The sequence below is a fragment of the Lithobates pipiens genome, unplaced genomic scaffold, assembly GCF_037356315.1.
Source record: "Lithobates pipiens isolate NorthernLeopardFrog02 unplaced genomic scaffold, aLitPip1_a1.2 Scaffold_18, whole genome shotgun sequence".
NCBI classification, from domain to species: Eukaryota; Metazoa; Chordata; class Amphibia; order Anura; family Ranidae; genus Lithobates; species Lithobates pipiens.
This window is the reverse complement of record NW_027507758.1, coordinates 273166213-273189945: the sequence shown is the minus strand read 5'-3', so window position 1 is coordinate 273189945 and position 23733 is coordinate 273166213. Positions and strand designations below refer to the sequence as shown.

At 44.5% G+C, this 23733-nt stretch overlaps 1 protein-coding gene across 50 annotated transcripts in view; it reads right to left on the bottom strand.

Annotated features, from left to right (window-relative positions):
* Window positions 1-23733, bottom strand: part of TRDN (triadin) — a 1056665-nt gene that overhangs the window by 325749 nt on the left and 707183 nt on the right. For 46 of the 50 annotated variants that reach the window (XM_077486957.1, XM_077486959.1, XM_077486986.1 and 43 more), the window contains 3 exons: window positions 18874-18948; window positions 17836-17880; window positions 6201-6248 (listed from right to left, as the gene is read on the bottom strand). In XM_077486957.1, coding sequence (XP_077343083.1) covers window positions 6201-6248; window positions 17836-17880; window positions 18874-18948 — 168 coding nt within the window. The remainder of the gene's footprint in view (window positions 1-6200; window positions 6249-17835; window positions 17881-18873; window positions 18949-23733) is intronic. The other 4 variants (XM_077486961.1, XM_077486965.1, XM_077486967.1 and 1 more) reach the window with 4 other exon arrangements.

Genomic DNA, 23733 nt, shown 5'->3' with positions numbered 1-23733 from the left:
ATTAAAATAGTTTATTGCACAGCTCCGGGGGTCTTCTGTCTGTCTTCGAGGGTATTCTCGCCGGACTCCTCCGCTATCTTCTGCTAGCTCTTTTACTAGCGGAGGAGCCCGGCTTTCTTCTTCGCTGCCGCCGCCCTCTTCTTCCGACTTCGGGGGTCTTGTCCCCCTCTTTGGTTCTTCTTGCCGGGCCACCGCGCCTTCTTTTAGCTCTTTTACAGATGGTGGCCCGGTCTTCTGTCGCTGCTGTCGCCGTCTTCTGTTCTTCTCTTCTTCTCTTCAGATGTTGCCTCGTCACTGCCTTCGCTCACAATGGCAGGGACACGGCGCGCGGCGACTTATATAGGGACATCACCGGACGATGTCCCCGCCCATTATGATGTCACAGTCCCAGAGGATGCTGGGACTGTGAGATCAGAAGATGCGGTGGCCCGGCAAGAAGAACCGAAGAGGGTGACAAGACCCCCTAAGAGGGAGACAAGACCCCCGAAGTCGGAAGAAGAGGGTGGCGAAGAAGAATGCCGGGCTCCTCCGCTAGTAAAAGAGCAAGCAGAAGATAGCGGAGGAGTCTGGCGAGAAGACCCCCGAAGACGAACAGAAGACCCCCGGAGCTGTGCAATAAACTATTTTAACCCTTGTGTGTTGTGTTTTTTTTTACTTTTTTTCACAGGTGAATGGGTAGGGGTACAGTGTACCCCATACTCATTCACATAGGGTGGGGGGCCAGTATCCGGGGGCCCCTTATTAAAGGGGGCTCCCGGATTCCGATAAGCCCCCCGCCCGCAGATCCCGACAACCAGCGGCCAGGGTTGTTGGGAAGAGTCCCTTGTCCTCATCAACATGGGGACAAGGTGCTTTGGGGTGGGGGGGCCTGGTATGGCTCAGGAGGCGGGGGCTCTCGCTCGTCCCCACCCCCTTTCCTGGTTGGCCGGGTAGGGTGCTCGGATAAGTGTCTAATGTGGACCTAGGGGGGACCCCCACGCCGATTTTTCGGCGTAGGGGTTCCCCTTTAAGTCCATACCAGGTGACGGGGTCAGCGACGTCTCCTTCGCTGGCCCTGGCTACCTGGAGATGCGCACAAAATGAGCGGACTTTCCTCCGCGTGTGTGGGCAAGTCCGTTCATTTCAATAGTACGGCAGATAGTCCGGCGGACTTAGTACGCGTATTAGTCCGCTGAAAAAGTGCTGTGTGTGGGCAAGTATCCCATTCGGAAATTCTGGCAGACAGTCCAGCGGGACTAAGTCCGCCGGATAGTCGGCTACGTGTGTACGCGGCATTAGGAATACTTTCTTTTCCTCCCCTGGAAAAATGTTTCCTAAAACTATTTTTCTTTTTTGTTATATGTTAAGGAATCTTACCTATGAAAGGTAACAAATAGAACAACTGAACATATTGGAACCCTCATAAGCCCTTTTTTGTTTTCAGTGCCAAGTCTTTACCATCTCCAGCACAAATCTACTGACCCAGAATTTGAAAGAATTCCCAAGGTGAATGAGGTGCCCCTAGAATAATAGCTACCTCCAGAAGAAGCCCTAACTCAAGTTGTAGAAACATAAGCTGCTGTTGGGGCTCCACCAGAAGAGGAAATTACTTCCCAACATGGAGGATCTATGATGATCATCATTTTCCAAAGTGAACAACCTGTGGACTAATACATGCTAAGTATTTTGATTGTGGCCCACAAATGCACACTTAGGGGGGTTTTAATGAAAATTGGCTCTCAGCGTAAGAGGGAAAGGGAAACTGAAATAGGCACCATATCGAACAAAATCTCGAAGCTCGAGACCCTGCACAAGCAATCTTTGTCCACACAGATGGCATCAGACCTCTTAGCAGCTAGGAAACTATTACAACAGATTCTAGACGCCACGTCGAAGAGATTTTTATTTTTTCGACAGAAAATTTATTATGAACACGGGGACAAATCGGGCAGGTTCTTGGCGAGAGCGTTGAAAGGACCTCGTTACCGAAATAGCATAGCGGGAATAACCAACCAGGAAGGCAAACTTGACGTTTCAGATGAACAGATAGCTAGGCATTTCCAGATTTATTACACCAAACTCTATAATCTGCCGCCCCAGCACAGACCCAACGATTTGACGGGATCCAGGACCCAAGCTATACAGGACTACTTACTTAAATCTAATTTACCTCGGATATCCATGGAGGACTCTGAACTTTTGGAGGACTCGTGGATGTAGCTGAGGTCCAAAGGGCAATAAAGGACTTGAAAGCAGGGAAGAGCCCTGGCCCTGATGGCTATACTGCGATATACTACAAGACCTTTATGGATGCCCTGTCAAAACCACTAACAAAAGCATTGAACTCCTTCTCATCCCCCAGAGAAATACCTCCAATGTTTCTGGAGGCCCACATTACTGTCCTGCCCAAACCGAATAAAGACCCGACCTTATGCTCCAATTATAGACCGATTTCACTCCTGAACTTAGATGTCAAAATTATGGCTAAAATCATGGCGAATAGATTGAAACCCCTACTCCACACCATAATTGGACCAGAACAGGCCGGATTTATGCCGGGGAGGGAGGCCAAAAACAATGTGACAAAGTCACTTAATCTTATCCAGATGGCCCATGAGCAAAATATCGAGGGCCTTCTCCTCTCTACTGACGCGGAGAAGGCCTTCGATAGAGTAGCTTGGGATTTTATGCTGGCAACTTGCAAGTTTATTGGCTTGGGCCCACAAATGATGTCATGGATATCAGCTTTATACAAAAACCCCTCTGCAAAACTGCGCATCAATGGATCTTTACCTGACATGGTCCACATCTCCAATGGAACGAGACAGGGCTGTCCCCTATCACCCATTCTTTTCATTATCTCACTGAAACCCTTTATCAGATTACTGAAAATGAACCCTGATGTGACAGGGTTTCAGATAGCCCAGAAGGAATATAAGATTGCCGCCTATGCGGACAATCTTCTATTTTTCCTAACGAAGCCTCTTATTTCCATCCCCAACTTATTACAGGAATTTTCGGTATATGGCTACCTATCTAATTTAAAAATTAACCTAACCAAGTCGGAAGCCCTGAATATCAGTCTACCGAACCATTTATTGGAGCTGCTTCGGACCGATAGTCCCTTTAGATGGGAGACCGAGGCACTCCGGTATCTGGGGGTGTGGCTGACCCCCACGCTCTCTCGGGTATTTGATAAAAACTTCACACCATTGCTCAAGGTCATTGAACGGGAATTGAAGGACTGGCACCCAAGGAACTTCTCATGGTTTGGCAGGGCAGCTATATGCAAAATAAACATTTTGCCAAAAATACTCTACTTGCTCAGAACTCTTCCGATCACGGTCCCGACGACCTTTTTAAAAAAAGTACAGGCCATTCAAACGCAATTTGTTTGGGCGCATAAAAGGCCACGTATAAAACACTCTCTTTTGACCTTACCCAAAGACAAGGGAGGGATGGGCCTGCCTGACTACAAACAATATTATCACGCTACGCATGTGGCAAGAATTATTGACTGGCATTATCACGGGGGAGTCAAAGATTGGGTGGCGTTGGAAAATGAGTTGAGCCCTATTCCATTGAAATTTCTTCCTTGGGTGCCAGAGTCTGGATATCCGAAAGCATTAAAACAACACCCCCTAATTCACACCACTCTTAAAATCTTCCACCAGTTGACCCTTCATTCCAGACTCTCTTCTGCATTGAGCCCACTGACACCTTTATGTCAAAATCCTGATTTCCCACCGGGGATGGAGGTATACCTCTACCGGTCTTCTAACCGCCACACACCTCTCCTCACAAAACATTGCTTCCATAACACACAGCTGATGGACTTCAGGACTTTCAAAGCAGCAAACTCCTTACCTCATTTGACCTACTGGACTTATCTTCAAATTCGAAGCTACACCAACAGGCCAACCCATAGAGGGCTCTTTGTGAGAGATCTCAAGGAAATTGAAAGGGTGTGCTGGGAAGGAAAACAAACTCCAAACACCACGTCTCTTTCATACGCCTGGCTGCGGAATACAGGGGAGGGACCATTGGAGAGACTACTTAGAGAGCAATGGTCTGAGGCTCTTGGGACAGATCTCTCGGATGGGCAATGGGGGAAGGCCTGTGTTCTGGCACATAAGTGCTCTTTGAGCACCAGAACACAGGAAACCTCCTATAAGTTACTGACTCAGTGGTACGCCACGCTAGCGAAAATACACAAATGGTTCCCTCAAGCCTCGGAAATATGTTGGCGCTGTCAGAGGGAAACTGGTACGCTTTTACACATATGGTGGACGTGCCCTCTCATCCAACAATTCTGGAATACAGTGAGGGATCTGATCAGGGTCATAACTGAAACGTCCATGAGACTCGACGCGGCGTGCTGTCTGCTCCATGTCACAACCTTCTCTCTACGACGTTATAAGAAATCACTGACTCGACGTTTATTAAATGCAGCCAAAACTTTGATACCATGCTATTGGAAATCGGCGAGTGTTCCTGCAGTCAGGGAATGGCTCTTTCAAATTAGGGAGGTTTGTGACATGGAGGAAATGGTAGCTCAGTCTAATGATTTGGTGGATAAATATCACGCCATGTGGACACCGTGGTTCGCTTTTAGAAGCACGCGTACATACCAAGACCTGATTGCTGGAAACAGCAATGGACCTTCTAGGGGCTGAATTGGTTCTCCCACCCGCTTGCTGCAGCCACTGGATGGTACTATCACAAAATAGTACTCACTATTCCTTTTCCTATGCTCGCACCTCTCTGGTCCTTTCTCTTCTCTTTTCTTTCCTCTTCCTTATATAATTCTCCCACATCTACTCCTTTTCTTAGTGGGGAACAAAACAATACTGGAATGTGTTAATGACACTATGTGAAGAAATCAACAGTTATACGTTGAAGTTTTACAGTCGGCTGTTAGACAATCCTATTCTTAGGAAATATTCATCTTCTATTGCCTTAAGCTTCTGATATGTTTCTGACTGAATACCATATGTATATCTTAAATTTGATTTCTTAACGCTGTGATTGTTCAGCTTTGACTGTATTTTATACGAGTTAATAAACTTGAAATGTAAAAAAAAAAAGAAGTATTTTGATTGTGTTGTAAATATGCACATTTTCTATGATGTACATGATACAATTCATTTTTTTGTAATCTGGCAATGTTTCGCCTTTGTAATGTAAATGCAGAAGACTGCCTTCCTTAAGCCCAGGGAAATGTAGATAGATGGGCAGGTAGTTAACATTGGCACTCAAGGCACCACTGCCATACTCCATTAGGATGTAGTATGTATCCTCTGACATGAACTCCAGGCACTATCTTTAAGGAGCCTGTGTCTAATGAGGCAGAAAGTATTCATGAGACTTGGATGGCCATCTTGGAGAGGTGGAGTGCTTTTTATAGGATTGACTGCATCACAAAAGTCCCCAGAGTGGGAAATGCTTCGAAGTAGGCACAAGTACCTGCTAGTTAAGGGCAGACAGGCCTTATGCCTAGTTTAGAGCAAGTTAGAGGCCGAGTGAATACCAGATGGTTCTGCTGCCGGCTTTAGCCTATTTTTTGGGAGAATTCAGTTTAAGAAACAGAATGTCTCAAGCTGTTTTTGATGTGTAACTGTAGTACTTTGTCCTCAACTTGCTTTTTGTTGCTCATTGTCCATAACCTCCAAAAGAGGAGTGGAGGAACATTTGCCAGTTCATTAGAAAAAAGTCTTCCTTCCACACCATTTGCCGTGGTGTAACGACCCATAACAAAATTGTATCATTTGTTTTAAAAGGTTTCGGCACAAAGAATGTCATCCTGATCCTGAATATACTACTTTAGTTGGACTTGAAACAATTGAATTCCCATCCTGCATGCTTGTTTAGTTAAGTCTGGACCTATATTTTAACGGACAGGTCCACTTTAATAGATTTTATATTCTTAGCTATTTCACAAAATAAAGGAAATAGAAACTCAAATTTCAGTGATGAAACTACTGTAGATAGACCCACAGAAACTGAAATTATTCTTTCAGTAAATCTGATTAGTTAACATGTTTAGTGCACATTGCAAACCATCATTGCCTCTTGTTCCTTTTTATTAAATTAATCCATATATCTCAATCCAGCTACCAAACTTCATTTTTTTTTGCAAATATCCTTCTGACCCACCCCTCTGTCATTAACTTTACAAGTGACACTTGTGTCAACTACATCACGTAAGACTATATGTATACCTTTCTTCTGCTCTGCTGCTTTTTCTTCTTTCTGAACTGGGGACTCTGCTAAAAAAAAAAAAGTTGCATGTGAGCTTTGAAAAAAATTCTACTGTGAATGAGAGGGTGAAATGGGGCAAAATCAGTTAGATAACAAAAACTGCAGAAATTACTAAAAACTGGCTTCTAATGAATAGTGTTGCATAAATGTATGTTTTTAAAAATGCTCCAAAAGGAATCATAATATAAAGTGATATAACCACAGTTTGCTCTGAGTGAAAATTACTCAGAAATACTAATGTATTAATACAATGTATTATAAATATGCACCATTTGCTATGTTCCTCAGCAGTTTCTGCTTCTAACCAGATTAGCTTCATACCTCCGCACAGCAAACATTTTAAAACTATAAATGTGCTTAGCCATAATTTAAAACAGATCTCTGAAGCTGTGCAAAACAAAGAAAGCTGACATGATCATTGTAATGCTGAACTATTGCTCTCTGACCACTAGTATGCAAGAAAATGTGAACAAAAGGATAAATCATTTAAAGTGTACGTTACAGGAGGTAAACCTGATTCTTCAATTATTGAGAATAAAACGTGACAAAAACAGGCCCTATACACTGTTCCTATCAAGTTTTAAAAAAAGTTGACAGTATTTTTCACTATAATATGTTTACATTTAATGGATCTAATTTATAATGTATGAAAGACCTGGGTGAAAAGATAATCATGTAGAGCTCTTTGAATTTGTCTACCATATTTGTAAGATATTATTTCAGAACTCTGAGATATATAGACTTCATTCTCTAAAGGAATAGAAATGATTCTCTTAGCAAGATGAATAGTCTTTTTGCAAAGTGAATATGGTAAAGCTACAATATCTTCACTGCAATCATCAAATCACATCCAAGAAAAAATTCTGCTTTTTAACTTACAGCCGTGGCCAAAAGTTTTGAGGATGACACAAAGTCTGCTGCTTCAGTGTTCTAATGCTGCGTACACACGATCAAACAATCCGGTGGAAAAGTCCGGCAAACTCAAGTCCGCCAAACAATCCCCCCGTGTGTAGCCTCCGGCATACTTTTTTGACCCGAAAGTACGGCGGACTTAGAATGTCGTGTTGCACACCAATCTTCCCGGCGGACTCGCATTTCGGGGGTGCCTTGGGGAAGGGGGGGCCGCACGGCCCCCCCACCCCAAAGCACCTTGTCCCCATGTTGATGAGGACAAGGGCCTCTTCCCGACAACCCTGGCCATTGGTCGTCGGGGTCTGCGGGCGGGGGGGCTTATCGGAATCCGGGAGCCCCCTTTAATAAGGGGGCCCCTGGATATCGGCCCCCCACCCTATGTGAATGAGTATGGGGTACAATGTACCCCTACCCATTCACCTGTAAAATAAAAGTACAAAAAAAACAAAACACACGAGATAAAATACTTTATTGCACAGCTCCGGGGGTCTTCCGTCTTCGGGGGTCTTCTCGCCGGACTCCTCCGCTATCTTCTTGTAGCTCTTTTACTAGCGGAGGAGTCCGGATTTCTTCCTCGCCGCCGGCCTCTTCTTCCGACTTCGGGGGTCTTGTCCCCCTCTTCGGTTCTTCTGCCGGGCCACCGTGCCTTCTTATAGCTCTTTTACAGGCGGTGGCCGGTCTTCTGTCGCCGCCGCCTTCCGTTCTTCTTCTTCTTCTCCTTCTTCTCCAGGAGATGTTGACTCGACGATCTCTGCGGCCGCAATGCCAGGGACGCGCTGCGCGGCCACTTATATAGGGACAAGGGGCGGTGTCACATAGCTTTATGTCACATGGGTTGGTGTCACATGGTGACCCCGCCCCCTTATGATGTCACAGTCCCCATGTGACATCAACCCATGTGACCAACCCATGTGAAAATGAGCGGACTTTCCTCTGCGTGTGTGGGCGAGTCCGTTCATTTCAAAAGTAGGGCGGATAGTACGGCGGACTTAGTACGCCGTATTAGTCCGCTCAAAAAGCGCCGTGTGTGGGCAAGTAGCCCGTTCGGAAAGTCCGACGGACAGTCTGGCGGGAAGTCCGCCAGACTAAGTACGTTGGACATACCGCTACGTGTGTACGCGGCTTTAGATCTTTTTGTCATGTTACTATAGTATACTTAAGTATAATTACAAGCATTTCATAAGTGTCAAATGCATTTATTGACAATTACATTAAGTTTATGCAGAGCCAATATTTGCAGTGTTGACAATTCTTTTCAAGACCTCTGCAATTCGCCCTGGCAGTCAACTTCTGGGCCACATCCTGCTTGATGGCAGCCCCTCCTTGCATAATCAATGCCTGGAGTTTGTCAGAATTTGTGGAGTTTTTTTTGTTCACCTACCTCTTGAGGATTGACCACAAGTTCGCAATGGGATTAAGGTCTGGGGAGTTTCCGGGCCAAGGACCCAACATTTTTATGTTTATTCCACAATCCACTTAGTTATCACGTTTGCCTTATGACAAGGTGCTCCATCATGCTGGAAAATACATTGTTTGTCATCAAACTGTTCTTGGATGGTTGGGAGAAGTTGCTCTCTGGAGGATGTTTTTGTACCATTCTTTATTCGTGGCTGTGTTCTTAGGTTCACTCCCTTGGCTGAAAAGCAACCCCACACATGAATGGTCCCAGGATGCTTTACTGTTGGCATGACACAGGTCTGATAGTAGCGCTCACCTTTTCCTCCCTGGACAAGGTTTTTATGGATGCCCCAAACAATTGGAAATGGAATTCATCATAGAAAATGACCTTACCGCAGTCCTCAGCAGTCCAATCACAGTACCTTTTTCAGAATATCAGTCTGTCCCTGATGCTTTTCCTGGAGAAAAGTGGCTTTTTTGCTGCCCTTCTTGAAACCAGGCCACCCCCCAAAAGTCTTAGCCTCACTGTGCATTCAGATGCACTCACACCTGCCTTCTGCCATTCCTGAGTAGGGATGAGCCGAACACCCCCCGGTTCGGTTCGCACCAGAACTTGCGAACGACCCCCGCGTTCGGTACGAACGTTAGAACCCCATTGAAGTCTATGGGACTCGAACGTTCGAATTTGAAAGTGCTAATTTTAACGGCTAATATGCAAGATAGTGTCCTAAAAAGGGTTTGGCGACCTGCCTCCTGCCTCAGGGGACATGGGTCACTGCAAAAAAAAGTTTTAAAAACTACCGTTTTGGTGGGAGTACTGATTTTAATGACGATTAAAGTGAAAAAAAAAAAGTGAAATATTCCTTTAAATATGGTGCCTGGTGGGTGTCTGTAGTATGCCTGTGAAGTGCCACGTGTTTCCCGTGTTTAGAACAGTCCCTGCACAAAATGACATTAAGCGGAAATAACACCATTTAAAACTGCTTGCGGTTTTAATGTTATATCTGGTTCCTGCAATATGGTTGAAAATCATTCAGAAAAATGGCATGGGTAGCCCTCCCTGCCCATTACCAGCCTATTTGGGTCTTGTACGCATATTAAGGGGAACCCTGTACCCATATTAAAAAAAAGGAAATGCGTGTGGCCCCCAGGCCCTATATACTCAGAACAGCAGTATACAGGCGGTGCAAACAAGACTGGGACTGTGTAGGTTTGTTGTGTTAAGTTGAATCTGTTTGTAATTTTCAACTGGTACATTTTTAAAGTGTAGCTCCAGTCAAAAAAAATATTTTTAAGCTTTTTGGAAAACATAGGGAAGGGTTATCACCCCTGTATAATTTGTTTTGTCGTCCATCTTTTTTCATCTCACTTGCTGTTGTCTCCTTCCGTTTGCAAGTAGGAGATGTTTGTAAGTTGGATGTTTGAAAGTAGGGGCCTGCCCTATATGCTCTGCAGAAATGGCGGAACAAGGTGTTGGTTTTGCAACAACATTGTAAGCCCTCAAAGTGACTCTTGGTGGGCGCTGGAGCGCCCTGCTGTGAACGATTATATCAAGAATTGTAATTACATGCCATTGTTGAACAGTGGTAGAAAAATTGACCTTTGGTGGTTGTGGTGCTGGTGCCACAACACTATAAGTCCTCACAGTTACTCTGGGTGGGCACAGGAAGGGGCCCTCCTGTGAAATATTATATCAAGAATTGTAATTACATGTCCCTGTTAAACAGGGGCAGAAAAATTGGGCCTTAGGCACTGGTGCCATCACACTGCAACCTCTGCCATACACTATAGTTTTATTGCAGGAATTAGCCCTGCTGCAAAGCATTGCATCAAAAATTGTACTTAAACGCCCCTGTTAAACAGGGGCAGAAAAATTGGGCCTTAGGCACTGGTGCCATCACACTGCAACCTCTGCCATACACTCTAGTTTTTTTTGCAGGAATTAGCCCTGCTGCAAAGCATTGCATCAAAAATTGTACTTAAACGCCCCTGTTAAACAGGGGCAGAAAAATTGGGCCTTAGGCACTGGTGCCATCACACTGCAACCTCTGCCATACACTCTAGTTTTATTGCAGGAATTAGCCCTGCTGCAAAGCATTGCATCAAAAATTGTACTTAAACGCCCCTGTTAAACAGGGGCAGAAAAATTGGGCCTTAGGCACTGGTGCCATCACACTGCAACCTCTGCCATACACTCTAGTTTTTTTGCAGGAATTAGCCCTGCTGCAAAGCATTGCATCAAAAATTGTACTTAAACGCCCCTGTTAAACAGGGGCAGAAAAATTGGGCCTTAGGCACTGGTGCCATCACACTGCAACCTCTGCCATACACTCTAGTTTTTTTGCAGGAATTAGCCCTGCTGCAAAGCATTGCATCAAAAATTGTACTTAAATGCCCCTGTTAAACAGGGGCAGAAAAATTGGGCCTTAGGCACTGGTGCCATCACACTGCAACCTCTGCCATACACTCTAGTTTTTTTGCAGGAATTAGCCCTGCTGCAAAGCATTGCATCAAAAATTGTACTTAAACGCCCCTGTTAAACAGGGGCAGAAAAATTGGGCTGCTGGCATCACCCAGAACCAAAAATGTTCTTCCAACATATCAGCGGAGGAGGAAGAGGATAGACAATCAACATAACAGGACAGTCACTCAGCATCAGCATAGGCAGTCTTGAAGGGATGTGGTATTTCAAAAAAAATTATTCGGTTACATCAGCTTCAGGTGCTTGGTAGCTGTGGGTGATCCAAGACTGATTCATCTTGATGAAGGTCAGTCGATCAACTGATTCGGTGGACAGGCGCACCCTGTGATCGGTAACAAAGCCACCAGCAGCACTGAAGGTGCGTTCCGAAAGAACGCTGGATGCAGGACAGGCCAGTAGCTTAATTGCATACTGTGCAAGCTCTGGCCAGTGATCCATCCTCAAGACCCAGTAAGCCAGAGGATTTTCAGTGGGAAAGGTGTCCAAGTCTGACCTTGCCCCTAGGTATTCCTGCACCATGTAAATTAGACGCTGGCGATGGGTGCTGGAACCAATCATACCTTGGGGCTGCGGACTAAAAAATTGTCTGAAAGCATCAGTCAGACGGCCACCTTCTCCACCGCTCCTTCTGGCTGATGCCTCAGCGACACGTTGTCCAGGACCAGGAGTTTGTGACCTCCCAGTCTCTGGGAACGCGTTGCACAGAGCTTTCTGCAAGGCCTCCCGGAGATGTCTCATCCTCTGCTCCCTCTGCGATGGCAAGATAAGGTCGGCAACCTTACCCTTGTACCGTGGATCAAGGAGAGTGGCCAGCCAGTAATGGTCCCTCTCCTTGATCCGAAGAATACGAGGATCCTTCCGCAGGCTTTGCAGGATCAGGGAGGCCATGCAGCGTAGGTTAGCTGAGGCATTCGGTCCGGAGTCCTCTGGGTCACTAAGGACAACATGATCCGCAGCTACCTCCTCCCAGCCACGTACAAGTCCACGTGTTTCTTGGGACTGTAAATCATCCCTATAAGACTGCTGCTGCTGATGCTGAGTGCCAGCCTCCACCTCCATGCTGACACAATCATCCTCCTCCTCCTCTTCCTCCTCCTCACCCTCTTCCTGTGTGATGGGTGGCACAGCAGGAACACTGTCTGGATAAAGGGGGCCTTGAGAGGCAAGGAAGTCCTCCTCTTCCTGCCTCTGTTCTGCCTCAAGTGCCCTGTCCATTATTCCACGCAGCGTATGCTCCAAGAGGTGGACAAGAGGTATAGTGTCACTGATGCATGCACTGTCACTGCTCACCATCCTTGTGGCCTCCTCAAACGGTGACAGGACAGTGCATGCATCCCTGATCATGCCCCACTGGCGTGGTGAGAAAAAACCAAGCTCTCCTGACCCTGTCCTGGTGCCGTAGTCGCACAGGTACTCATTGATGGCCCTCTGCTGCGTGTGCAGCCGCTGCAGCATGGCCAATGTTGAGTTCCATCTGGTGGGCATGTCACATATAAGGTGGTTCTTGGGCAGGTTCAACTCCTTTTGGAGCTCAGCCAGCCGAGCACAGGCATTAAATGATCGGCGGAAATGCACACAGACTCTCCTGGCCTGTTTCAGGACATCCTGTAAGCCGGGGTACCTGCCCAAGAACCGCTGCACCACCAGGTTAAGGACGTGAGCTACACAGGGCACATGGGTCAGTTGTCCCTGCCGGAGGGCGGAGAGGAGGTTGGTGCCATTGTCGCAAACCACCATTCCTGGCTTAAGCTGGCGTGGCGTCAACCACCTCTCGGCCTGCCCCTGCAGAGCTGACAAAACATCCGCCCCAGTGTGGCTCCTGTCCCCCAAACAAACCAGCGCAAGCACGGCATGGCATCGTTTTGCCTGCGTACTTGCGTAGCCCCTGCAACGCCTACGGAGCACCGCTGGTTCTGAGGACAGAGCACTGGAAGAGGCCATGGAGGAAGAAGAAGAGGAGGGGGTGGAGGAGAGAGGTGTGTCACAACCAATAGTAGCATTTTGGAGGCGTGGTGGCGGAACAACCTCCAATACTACTGCACCTTGTCCTGCATCCTTCCCAGCAGCCAGAAGAGTGACCCAATGGGCCGTGAAAGACAGGTAACGTCCCTGTCCATGCCTGCTGGACCATGAGTCAGCGGTAATATGCACCTTACCGCTGACCGCCCTGTCCAGCGAGGCAAGGACATTGCCTTCCACATGCCGGTAGAGAGCCGGAATTGCCTTCCGTGAGAAAAAGTGGCGTTTGGGGACCTGCCACTGAGGAACCGCACATTGTACAAACTCACGGAAGGGGGCCGAGTCTACCAACTGAAAAGGCAGCAGTTGAAGTGCTAGCAATTTAGCCAAGCTAGCATTCAACCGCTGGGCATGTGGATGGCTGGGAGTAAATTTCTTCCGCCGGTCCAGCAGCTGGGGCAGGGACATTTGTCTGCTATAATCGGACGTGGATGTACCACTAGCAGAGTTCCCGGAAGCACTTGGCTGTGACACACCTAATTCTACACCTTCATTCCTCTCAGAGCAGGTTTCAGAGAGGACTGAAGGTCTAGTGGGGTTGGAGATGCCAGCTGATGAGGAGCAAGGAGAGGTCCGCTTTGTTCTTTGGTGTGGGTCTTTGAGGTATGCTTGCCAACGAGCTGCATGGCAGGTCAACATATGTCTGGTCAAGCATGTGGTGCCCAAGCGGCTGATGTTTTGGCCACGTGAGATACGCTTGAGACATATGTTGCAAATAGCAGCGGTGCGATCTGATGCACTCGTCTCAAAAAAGGCCCACACCAAAGAACTTTTAGAATAACACGCAGAGGAAGCGCTCTGCGCAGAGGAAGCGCTCTGCGCAGGCGGAGCTCTGCGGTGTGATTCAGTCGGTGTGCTGCCCCTAAGCTGGCCCCCGGAGGGCATCCTGCCTCGTTGGACATGTGCCTCCTCCTCCTCCCTCCTTCCAGGCACCCACGTGGAGTCAGTGCCCTCATCATCCCCTCCCTCTTCATCGCTGTAGCAAACCTGGCAGTATGCTGCAGCTTGTGGAACATGACTGCCAGATTGCTGTCCTTCTTGAGCATCCCCTCTCTCTGTGCTCACGCTACTGCCTTCCTCTAGCTGAGTGTCATCATCAGAGCCCACCAAACACTGGGCATCCTCCTGGAGCATGTACCCAACACTGTGCTCAAAGAGTTCAGGAGACTCCTCAGGAGGACGTGGTGGGTCTAGGGAAGGAGTCACTGATGATGACATTGAGAGGAGGGACGACGATGTGTTGGCAGCTGCTTTTCTACTACCCTGAGACTGGGTGAGAGAGGATGAGGAGGATGAAGAGGGCTTGGTCATCCACTCTACCAAGTCGTTGGCATGTTGCGGTTCAACATGTCCAGCTGCAGAAAAGAAGGACAAGCATGTCCCATGGCCACGTGCTGATGACAATGCACCGCGTCCACGACCAGCACTGTTGTCTCTAGACACAGAGCCTGCTTGCCCTCTTTTATCGGCTCGCGCCTGTCTGCCTCTCCTTGCTGGCCTTCCAGACATGGTAATGGCCTGAAGGGAGTTGGGTAAAACAGTAGTTGGGTAGTTTATATTGTGCTGGAGGCACACAACACCCACTAACTCCTGCAGATGCCTTTTTTATAGAACAGCAGAGTTAAAGGGGTATATACAGATGTATACTGTGCTGTGCTGGAAGCACACACAACTTCCAATAACTCCAGCAGATGTCAATCGGGCCCAAATAGAGAACAGCTATGTAGGTGGATAATAGCGGTATGTACTGGGTACAGAGCAGGCACACAGCACGCACTATCTCCTGAGTGACACTACTGACTGCAAGCTCTATTGTTAAAGATGGACCACTAGCTATATAGGTGAGGTGAATATCACGGTGTATACTGCGGTCAGGGCACGCAGACAATAACAAGAAAACAGCAGAGTTAAAGGGGTATATACAGATGTATACTGTACTGTGCTGGAAGCACACACAACTTCCAATAACTCCAGCAGATGTCAATCGGGCCCAAATAGAGAACAGGTATGTAGGTGGATAATAGCGGTATGTACTGGGTACAGAGCAGGCACACAGCACGCACTATCTCCTGAGTGACACTACTGACTGCAAGCTCTATTGTTAAAGATGGACCACTAGCTATATAGGTGAGGTGAATATCACGGTGTATACTGCGGTCAGGGCACGCAGACAATAACAAGAAAACAGCAGAGTTAAAGGGGTATATACAGATGTATACTGTGCTGTGCTGGAAGCACACACAACTTCCAATAACTCCAGCAGATGTCAATCGGGCCCAAATAGAGAACAGCTATGTAGGTGGATAATAGCGGTATGTACTGGGTACAGAGCAGGCACACAGCACGCACTATCTCCTGAGTGACACTGCTGACTGCAAGCTCTATTGTTAAAGATGGACCACTAGCTATATAGGTGAGGTGAATATCACGGTGTATACTGCGGTCAGGGCACGCAGACAATAACAAGAAAACAGCAGAGTTAAAGGGGTATATACAGATGTATACTGTGCTGTGTTGGAGGCACACACAACTTCCAATAACTCCAGCAAATGACAATCGGGCTCAAATAGAGAACAACTTTGTAGGTGTATATAGTGGTATGTACTGGGTACAGAGCACGCAGACAGCACGCACTAACACTACTGACTGCAAGCTCTATTATTAAAGCTAGATCACTAGCTATATAGGTGAGGTGAATATAGTGGTGTATACTGCGGTCAGGGCACAGACAGTAACCACTACACAAGAGCAAAATAGTAAATCAGCCAAAAACGATTGGTGTGTAACTGTGTTGAAGGTACACAGAACACCCACTGCTTCAGATGCTAACAAACACTACACGAGGCCGCCTGAAAGGCAGCTTTATATAGTGTGGGGCGTGCACTACACAGTCTGAGCTATGATTGGCCACAGGCAGGATGCCTGTGGCCAACCATTGCTCTCCTCGCTACTGGCGCTGCGATTGGCCAAGCATGCGGGGTCACAGTGCATGCTTGGCCAATCGTGAGACAGCAATGCATTGCGCCATCGCAGTGCATTGTGGGCCACACGAATTTTGCCGCGAACGGCCCAAACGTTCGGAATTCGGCGAACGGCCCAAACGTTCGGAATTCGGCGAACGCACGAACGACCGATGTTCGAGTCGAACATGCGTTCGACTCGAACACGAAGCTCATCCCTATTCCTGAGCAAGCTCTGCACTGGTGGTGCCTAATCCTGCAGCTGAACCAACTGTAGGAGATGGTCCTGGCGCTTGCTGGACTTTCTTGGGTGTCCTGAAGCCTTCTTCACAAACGCAGTGGGAATTTTTTTGTGATTAAGATCATTTTCATGGCAAAAAGGAACTTTACAATACAATACATCTGGAAACTTTTCGTAACATTCTGGAGTATATGCAAATTGCTATCATAAAAAACGGAGGCAGCAAACTTTGTGAAAATGTATATTTGTGTCATTCTCAAAACTTTTGTCGACCACCAGGGGCGGACTGACCATTTGGGGCCCTAAGGGGCCCTATCAGGGTTGCCAGCCTCAATAAAACCAGGGGCAGTATGTAAAAAATCTGTGTTTGTCTAGAAAAATCCCAAGATTATAGCTGCCCTGCCTCTCCAGCACTTTTTCAGTGTGTGTATGTGTATTCTGTGTGTGTGCATATTGTGTGTGTATACTGTATGTGCATGTGGGTGTATACTGTTCGGCCCCATAATCTATTGCATGGGGGCCACATAATCTCCTATTAGCTGGGGGCCCCATAATCTCCCATTATCCAGTTGCCCCATAATCTTCTCCTATTTCCCGGGGTCCCATAATCTCCTATTGCCCGGGGGCCCCATGAGTTGTCAGTCCGCCCCTGTTGACCACTGTACATTGCACCTTTTATTAAGTGCAGTGAACATTTAATTTTTGTAAATCAATCCCAATAAGTTATAATGCATGGAGATAATTTTTGAACAGTGCCAGTAAAATAATAAAAAAAAATTTCTTTGCACTTGCACTTTTCTGATGCATTGGCTAATTTACTAAAAGAAAGAGCATGTTCACTGTGCAAAGTGAGATTTCAGTGAACAAGATCCTTCATGCATTTGATTGAATGATTGAGAAAAGTAACACTTCACCTCATTTAACATGCTAAGAGAAAAATTCCTTTGCAAATGAAAATTTGCTTAGCTTAGCGAATAATATGAAGCTGTGCTGACTTCAATCATCCAATCATTGGTAAGAAAGATTCTGCTTTTTACATTTTCCTTGCACATGATTGGGTATTTTTTTTCAAAATGCTGTGTTTTTTATTCCTTATTTTTCTTTTGTCTTTATTCCTATTTTAAGATCCTGTATTTGATTTGTACTATATGTTTTACAAGAACAAAACTGAATGAGAACAAAACTGAATTTTAATAGGTGAACATAATATACTTACATTTTTTGTAAGATTACACCAAGCAATGACTAACGTATAAATTCAGTTCCTTTTATATAAGCATTCCCCCTGCTATTTTGTTTTATTGTTACTTTTTTATTACCTTTTAAAGCAGTGAATGTGACCTTCATCAAACATTCTCTTTTGAAGATTAAATCGTCATTTAAGAGACATGGACCTTGAAGTCTTCCAGAGAATTGACACCTTTTTGATAAAAGTCACATTCCTAGTTTATAAATAGACCCTTTGCCTTGCTCTGTTGTGCAGTTATAAGAGATCACTGATATTTATTGTAAATTCATATTTTTGTGCACAAATTGAAGACCTTAATGTGTTTCTATTTAACTAGTAGAGTCTACCCTGTTACCTTTTTTTGGCTTTGATGGCTCTTCTTGTTTTTTTACTGAAGTCTCTGCAAAAGTAAGTGACAATGTGATGTGTTATAGTATAGATAGTTATGCATATATATTTACAATAGAGACACTCAGGGACAGAGTCCATGAAAGGCAAATCAAAATGTATTTCCCACTGTATTTTTCTACTCAACACAAGACATTTGGCAAGCTATGTGATGGGGGGCATATGATGGTAAAGATATGTGGTAAATGGCACCAATATAGTGTACATGATTGAAATAAAAATAAATACAAATAAGGGCGCATTAACAACAGGGTGGTTTTGGTTCTCTTTTTGATAGCAGCCCACTTCCCTGGTATTCCCATTTGGGTTTTATAGACATGAGCAAACCATTTTGACATTCAATTTAATCAGTGCATTTTTTTTTGGGTTTTCTTTAATGTATGCATACAATTTACATTGTTGTGGATACCTATACATGTTCACAGTCAGAGTAAAATGTGAGTGACACTTGGTGATAATAACATTTCCTTTTTTTTAAATAAATGTTTATTATAAAATCATTCTTTCTGGGAAGTCGACCCTTGGGATTTTATTTTTAGCGCTCACATGCAGGCAAGGCCTCTGTGTTTATTTACTCCTCTTTTTCGTTTTTTTTTTTTAAATTGACCAGAATCAAATATTTCTGTCTATAGAACAGCTCTACATTTTTATATTTTTAAGGAACAGCCCAAATCAAAGTAAAAGGCCAAAATTTGCCTGAAGTGGAACAACAATAATCATGTGATACAGGTGAAACACAGAATGTCATAATAATCAAAGAGAGAGGAACTTCAATTATTAAATTGAATTTAGCTACACTATGCTTAAATGAAAGTATAATCCTATCATTAGTTAATGGGCATCAATCTGTCTGGTAAAAAAAGAAATATGCATTGGCAATATCCATTGGCATGTACGTGTAAACATAGAAAATAAAACTAAACCAAATTTCAGGAGAGTGAAATATGCTTGCCAAGCTTGGATTGATTTGCCTATCATGCCTTACCTTTTTTTGTCTCAACTTGTGGTTTTTCAAGTTTCTTCAATGCCTCTAAAAATGAAGGGCATGGTGATGCTATAACTAATTTAGATTATAACATATTCATATTAAAATTCAATGGTTATACTGTAATGTTAAGCTTTTATTTCTCAGTTTAAAGCAGAATTAAATCTAAAACTAACAATGTAATATATTGCAGTGTACAATCTTTAGATGTGGTGGCTGCATTTGTTTTATTATTTAGGCTTCTCCCCTCTGTATTCACCCGGTGATCTGGCCAGTAATACACCTCTTTTATTAGAGTGCCCCCCTCTTGATTAAGGAGCATAGGGTGCACATTTGGACAGCCCTGTTGTCAGTCTCGGGGGCAAGGAGTTTTATATTTACTGGTAGATTTAAATACAAATTACTGTATTTGCTGGCGTATAAGACTACCTTTTACACTTAAAAAAAATGCCCAAAAATCGGGGGTCGTCTTATACGCCGGGTATACAGGTATACAATGCTGCCCGATGGATGTCAGCCCCCAAATGTCTGCTAATACTGTATGTGGCTGCAGCTACAAACAGTATATGCTGTTGAGCCAATCCCAGCGAGCGATGTATTCTATTAAGAGAGAGAGAGAGACAAGGGCTGATGATGCTACAGCCTCTGCCAATCCAAGCAGGAGTTGTATTCATTAAAATAATACACCGCTCACCATACTTCCCTGGGTAAATCCATTCACTGATCTCCTACTACTATACATCCTGCTGTTTGCCTTTGAGGTCCCAGGCACCCAAGAGGGACAGGTAAATCTGGGACATATGACAGGGGGGTTATTAAATGCATTTTGGTAGCCAATTCCCATAGAATATAACCCAAGAGTGGTATAGGTTTGGTTAGTGAAAAATTCTACTTTCCAGTGTTGTGGCATTCAATAGATCTGTTTGTGCTATTATTGTTTGATTTACTTTATGACATAACACAGCAAGGCGGATGAGTAGTTAGCATTCTTGCTTTGTATTTTTTAATCGTTCTAATGTTTTTTTTAAAATGGTGTTGCCTCAGAAGGGGGGTAGTCTTATACCATGAGTATTGCCCAAAACCTATGTTTTCACTTGAAAAATAGGGGGTCGTCTTATATGCCCAGTCGCCTTATACGCCGGCAAATACGGTAAATCAGTTACAGCAAATAGTTTTCTTTTTCCTTTTGGGATAAAGGTTTTACACGAATAATCTAATCAAGCACCCCTGCCCATTGGGTATGGTTTGTCTCAACCCTGTAACTGAAACATCTGCAAAAGACCTTGTTCTTTTGAAAAACAACAAACTTACTGGCTGGATCACCAGGTAAAAAAAAAGGAAAGCAATCCTAAAAAAGAAAACCAATGCAGCCATCTCTTCTAAGAATTGGTAAGCTGCAATATAAATAAATGTTGAATTTTGGGTTTAATACCTCTTTAAACAGTAACAACATGACAGTAATACACGGAGCCCTAAAATGATTAGAAGTCATAGGTCACAGTGAAAGCTGTCAGGTCTATCCTAAGAAGTTAATTTTATCTTTATGAATATGCATAATTTAAAGGCTTTGCATCAAAAAATAGTTGAGTGAATTAGAAATTTTAAAGAAGATCTTAAATAGACAGCTTTTTTTTAGAGTTTCCCTCTTTTATTTTTTACTATTTCCATAGGTATTTTAAGGCTAATGTACTAAATGCTATTGAATAGATGTATGCTCTCAGCAATCTTTAACTGAGACTATGATAATATGGGTGCTGCCTATTTTATTGTAATTTTTTTTAATGTTCTAGTTTACTTATGCTCATTCTCATCTAGAAATGTTTACTTTAAGAGAGCTAGAGAGACTATGCATATGTACACCCAGTTAGATATTTTACAGAGCCTTTCTTTCTTTAAATGTTAAGTGAAAAAAAAAAAGAAAAAAGTATATCTGTGATATATGCATTATACAATAAGTTATCTTAGATAGTTAGGAATATCTAGTTATAAACTCAGGTTTTGCAATATCGCCAAAGACTTCTGTAATTAACTTTGCATGAGCTAACGCTCATTGTTATCATCTTATATAATGTTAATTAAATACAAAAGTGCATTGCAACCAATTATAAATTAATGACAAATTAAGAAATAAATAAAATAAAAAACGATAGAATCATATACAGTAAATATGTGTTCAATTCATATACAGTACATTATATTCAATTCATAATGTGCCAAAACATGCAACAAAAATATGGCAACACCAGTAGCATTATATCTGTCCATCTCAGTGCTGCTAATAAAATGTTCTCCACCACTGTTTCCCACCACCTTTCTCAGCCACTTCTTACTTCAAAGGTATGACCTACACTCAGGTAAGGGCACCATGAGCATTCCCACTTTATTGATAAAATAATAAAATATTCACTCACAAAAAATATGCACTGAGACCCAGTACAAAAGATAAATCACTCTTAATTATAGACACATTTCCCCCCTTAAGGACAGACATTAGTGGGAGAGACACCTGTTATAATGGCCCACCTCGGACCTCCAGGTGTGATGACATCATATAGCCCCACCTCTGACACATTTTGTCACATGGTACAGTGACTTCCTCACAGGAAAAGTGGAAATTGCGTACTGGGTCCTTTAACCACTTGCTTACTGGGCACTTAAACCCCCCTCAGTCCCAGACCAATTTTCAGCTTTCAGCGCTGATGCACTTTGAATGACAATTGCGCGGGCATACAACACTGTACCCAAATGAAATTTTTATCATTTTTTTCCCACAAATAGAGCTTTCTTTTGGTGGTATTTAATTACAGCTGGGAGTTTTATTTTTTGCTAAACAAACAAAAAAAGATGCAAAAAAAAAAATCATGTTTAATAGTTTGTTATAAAATTTTGCCAACAGGTCATTTTTCTCCTTCATTGAAGTGCGCTGATGAGGCGGCACTGATAGGCTGCACTGGTGGGCACTGATAGGCTGCATTGGTGGGCACTGATAGGCTGCACTGGTGGGCACTGATAGGCATAGTTAAGGCGGCACTAATAGGCACAGATAAGGCGGCACCGATGGGCACAGATAAGGCGGCACTGATGGGCAAAGATGGGCACAGATAAGATGACACGGATGGGTGGCACAGATGGGTGGCACGGATGGGTGGCACTAAGGGGCACTGATAGGTACCACTGATAGATGGGACTGATGGGCACTGATAGGTGGCACTGATAGGTGGCTCTGATAGGTGGCACTGCTGGGCACTGATGGGCAAGACTGCTGGGCACTGGTAGATGACACTGATGGGCACGGATATGTGGCACTGGGGTGCAGCACCTTTGTTGAGGCAGATTGTGGGCACTGCTGGGTGGCACTGTGGGCACTGCTGGGTGGCACTGCTGGGTGGCACTGTGGGCACTGCTGGGTGGCACTATGGGCACTGCTGGGTGGCACTATGGGCATTGCTGGGTGGCACTGACTGGGCACTTATTTTTTAATCATCTTTAGTGATGAGGGGGCAGGTGGGCACTGGCAGGGGGCAGATTGGCACTGGCAGGGCTGGCCGTGATCGAGACTGATGTCCCGATCACGGCCGCCGGTGATCGGCTCTTTTTTTTTCTCCTCGCGCTGACAGCAGGAGGAGGAATAATAGCCGATTACCGGCTCTGTTATATCACATGATCAGCTGTCATTGGCTGACAGCTGATCACGTGATAAGGGGGTCGGGATCGACCCCTTGCTCTGATCGGTGATCAGGCGAGTCTCATAGACTCGCCAATCACAGAGTGTGCCGCGCGCGCCCACCAGGGGACGCACAGGCCGCTCATGCACGGGACTACGTCAATAGACGTAGTCCCGGCAAAGGAGATCCGCGTTGTAGCCGTCATTCGGCTATAGCGCGGGTCTCAAGTGGTTAAAAACCACCACTAGAGGCCAACACTATATAGTGATGATTCTATTAGCTTCATGCACCAACATGGGGGTTACCATTCATTTTGACCAGTAGATGGTGATGAATCCCTCATGTTGTTGCTGTTTTTATGTGTATTTTTTTAAGTTCATTTACAGTTTTTCTTTTATTAATGATTTTCTATGAGCAATTTGCATTATTTTGGGTATGCTGTGATTTTATATGTATTATTAAATAAAAGGATGGATATCAAGGATACACTTGTTTTTAATTTTTTGCTTGCCACCTTTTTATCATTGGCGTGATGTTTTTCTTTTTGATTTCTGCATGTAGCCTAAGGGTGTTGACCCTGAATGATCTTTGATCATTTTGGCTGTGTAGGTGTAAACATGGGTTTTCTTATTGTTTGTGGCCGATTTTAAATTTTAGTACATTTTTTGGTATACCACAATATAGTGGCACATCTATTTCCATGATTTTGCCTATAGTGGTGGGTTTTGGTCTCTGACAAAATGGCCACCATTGCCAAGCATTATCTAAACAATGAGTGTGTATATAAAGGACCCAGTACATCATGTCTGCTTTTCCTATGAGGAAGTCACTATAGTGCATGATGGAGTATGTCAGAGAAGAGGCTATGTAACGTCTTCATGCCCAGAAGTCCGAGGCTGGCCATTATACAGGTGTCTCTCCCACTTATGTCTATCCTCAGGGGAAATTGTGTCTATAATTTTAAAAGTTAGATACATCTTGTGCACTGTGTTTCAGTGCACACTATTTGTAAGTGGCTATTTTATTATTTTATTAATAAAGTCATGTTATGTGGGATTACTGCACTATGAGGAGTTTTCTATTTCTTTTCTTCTGCTGAGTGGGTTGGATCCAGGGTGAATAGTGACCAAGCTCTTGATCCTTCAGGTGGATGCTGCTATACATTGATCCCAGTCTCACAGGGAATTTGCATGGT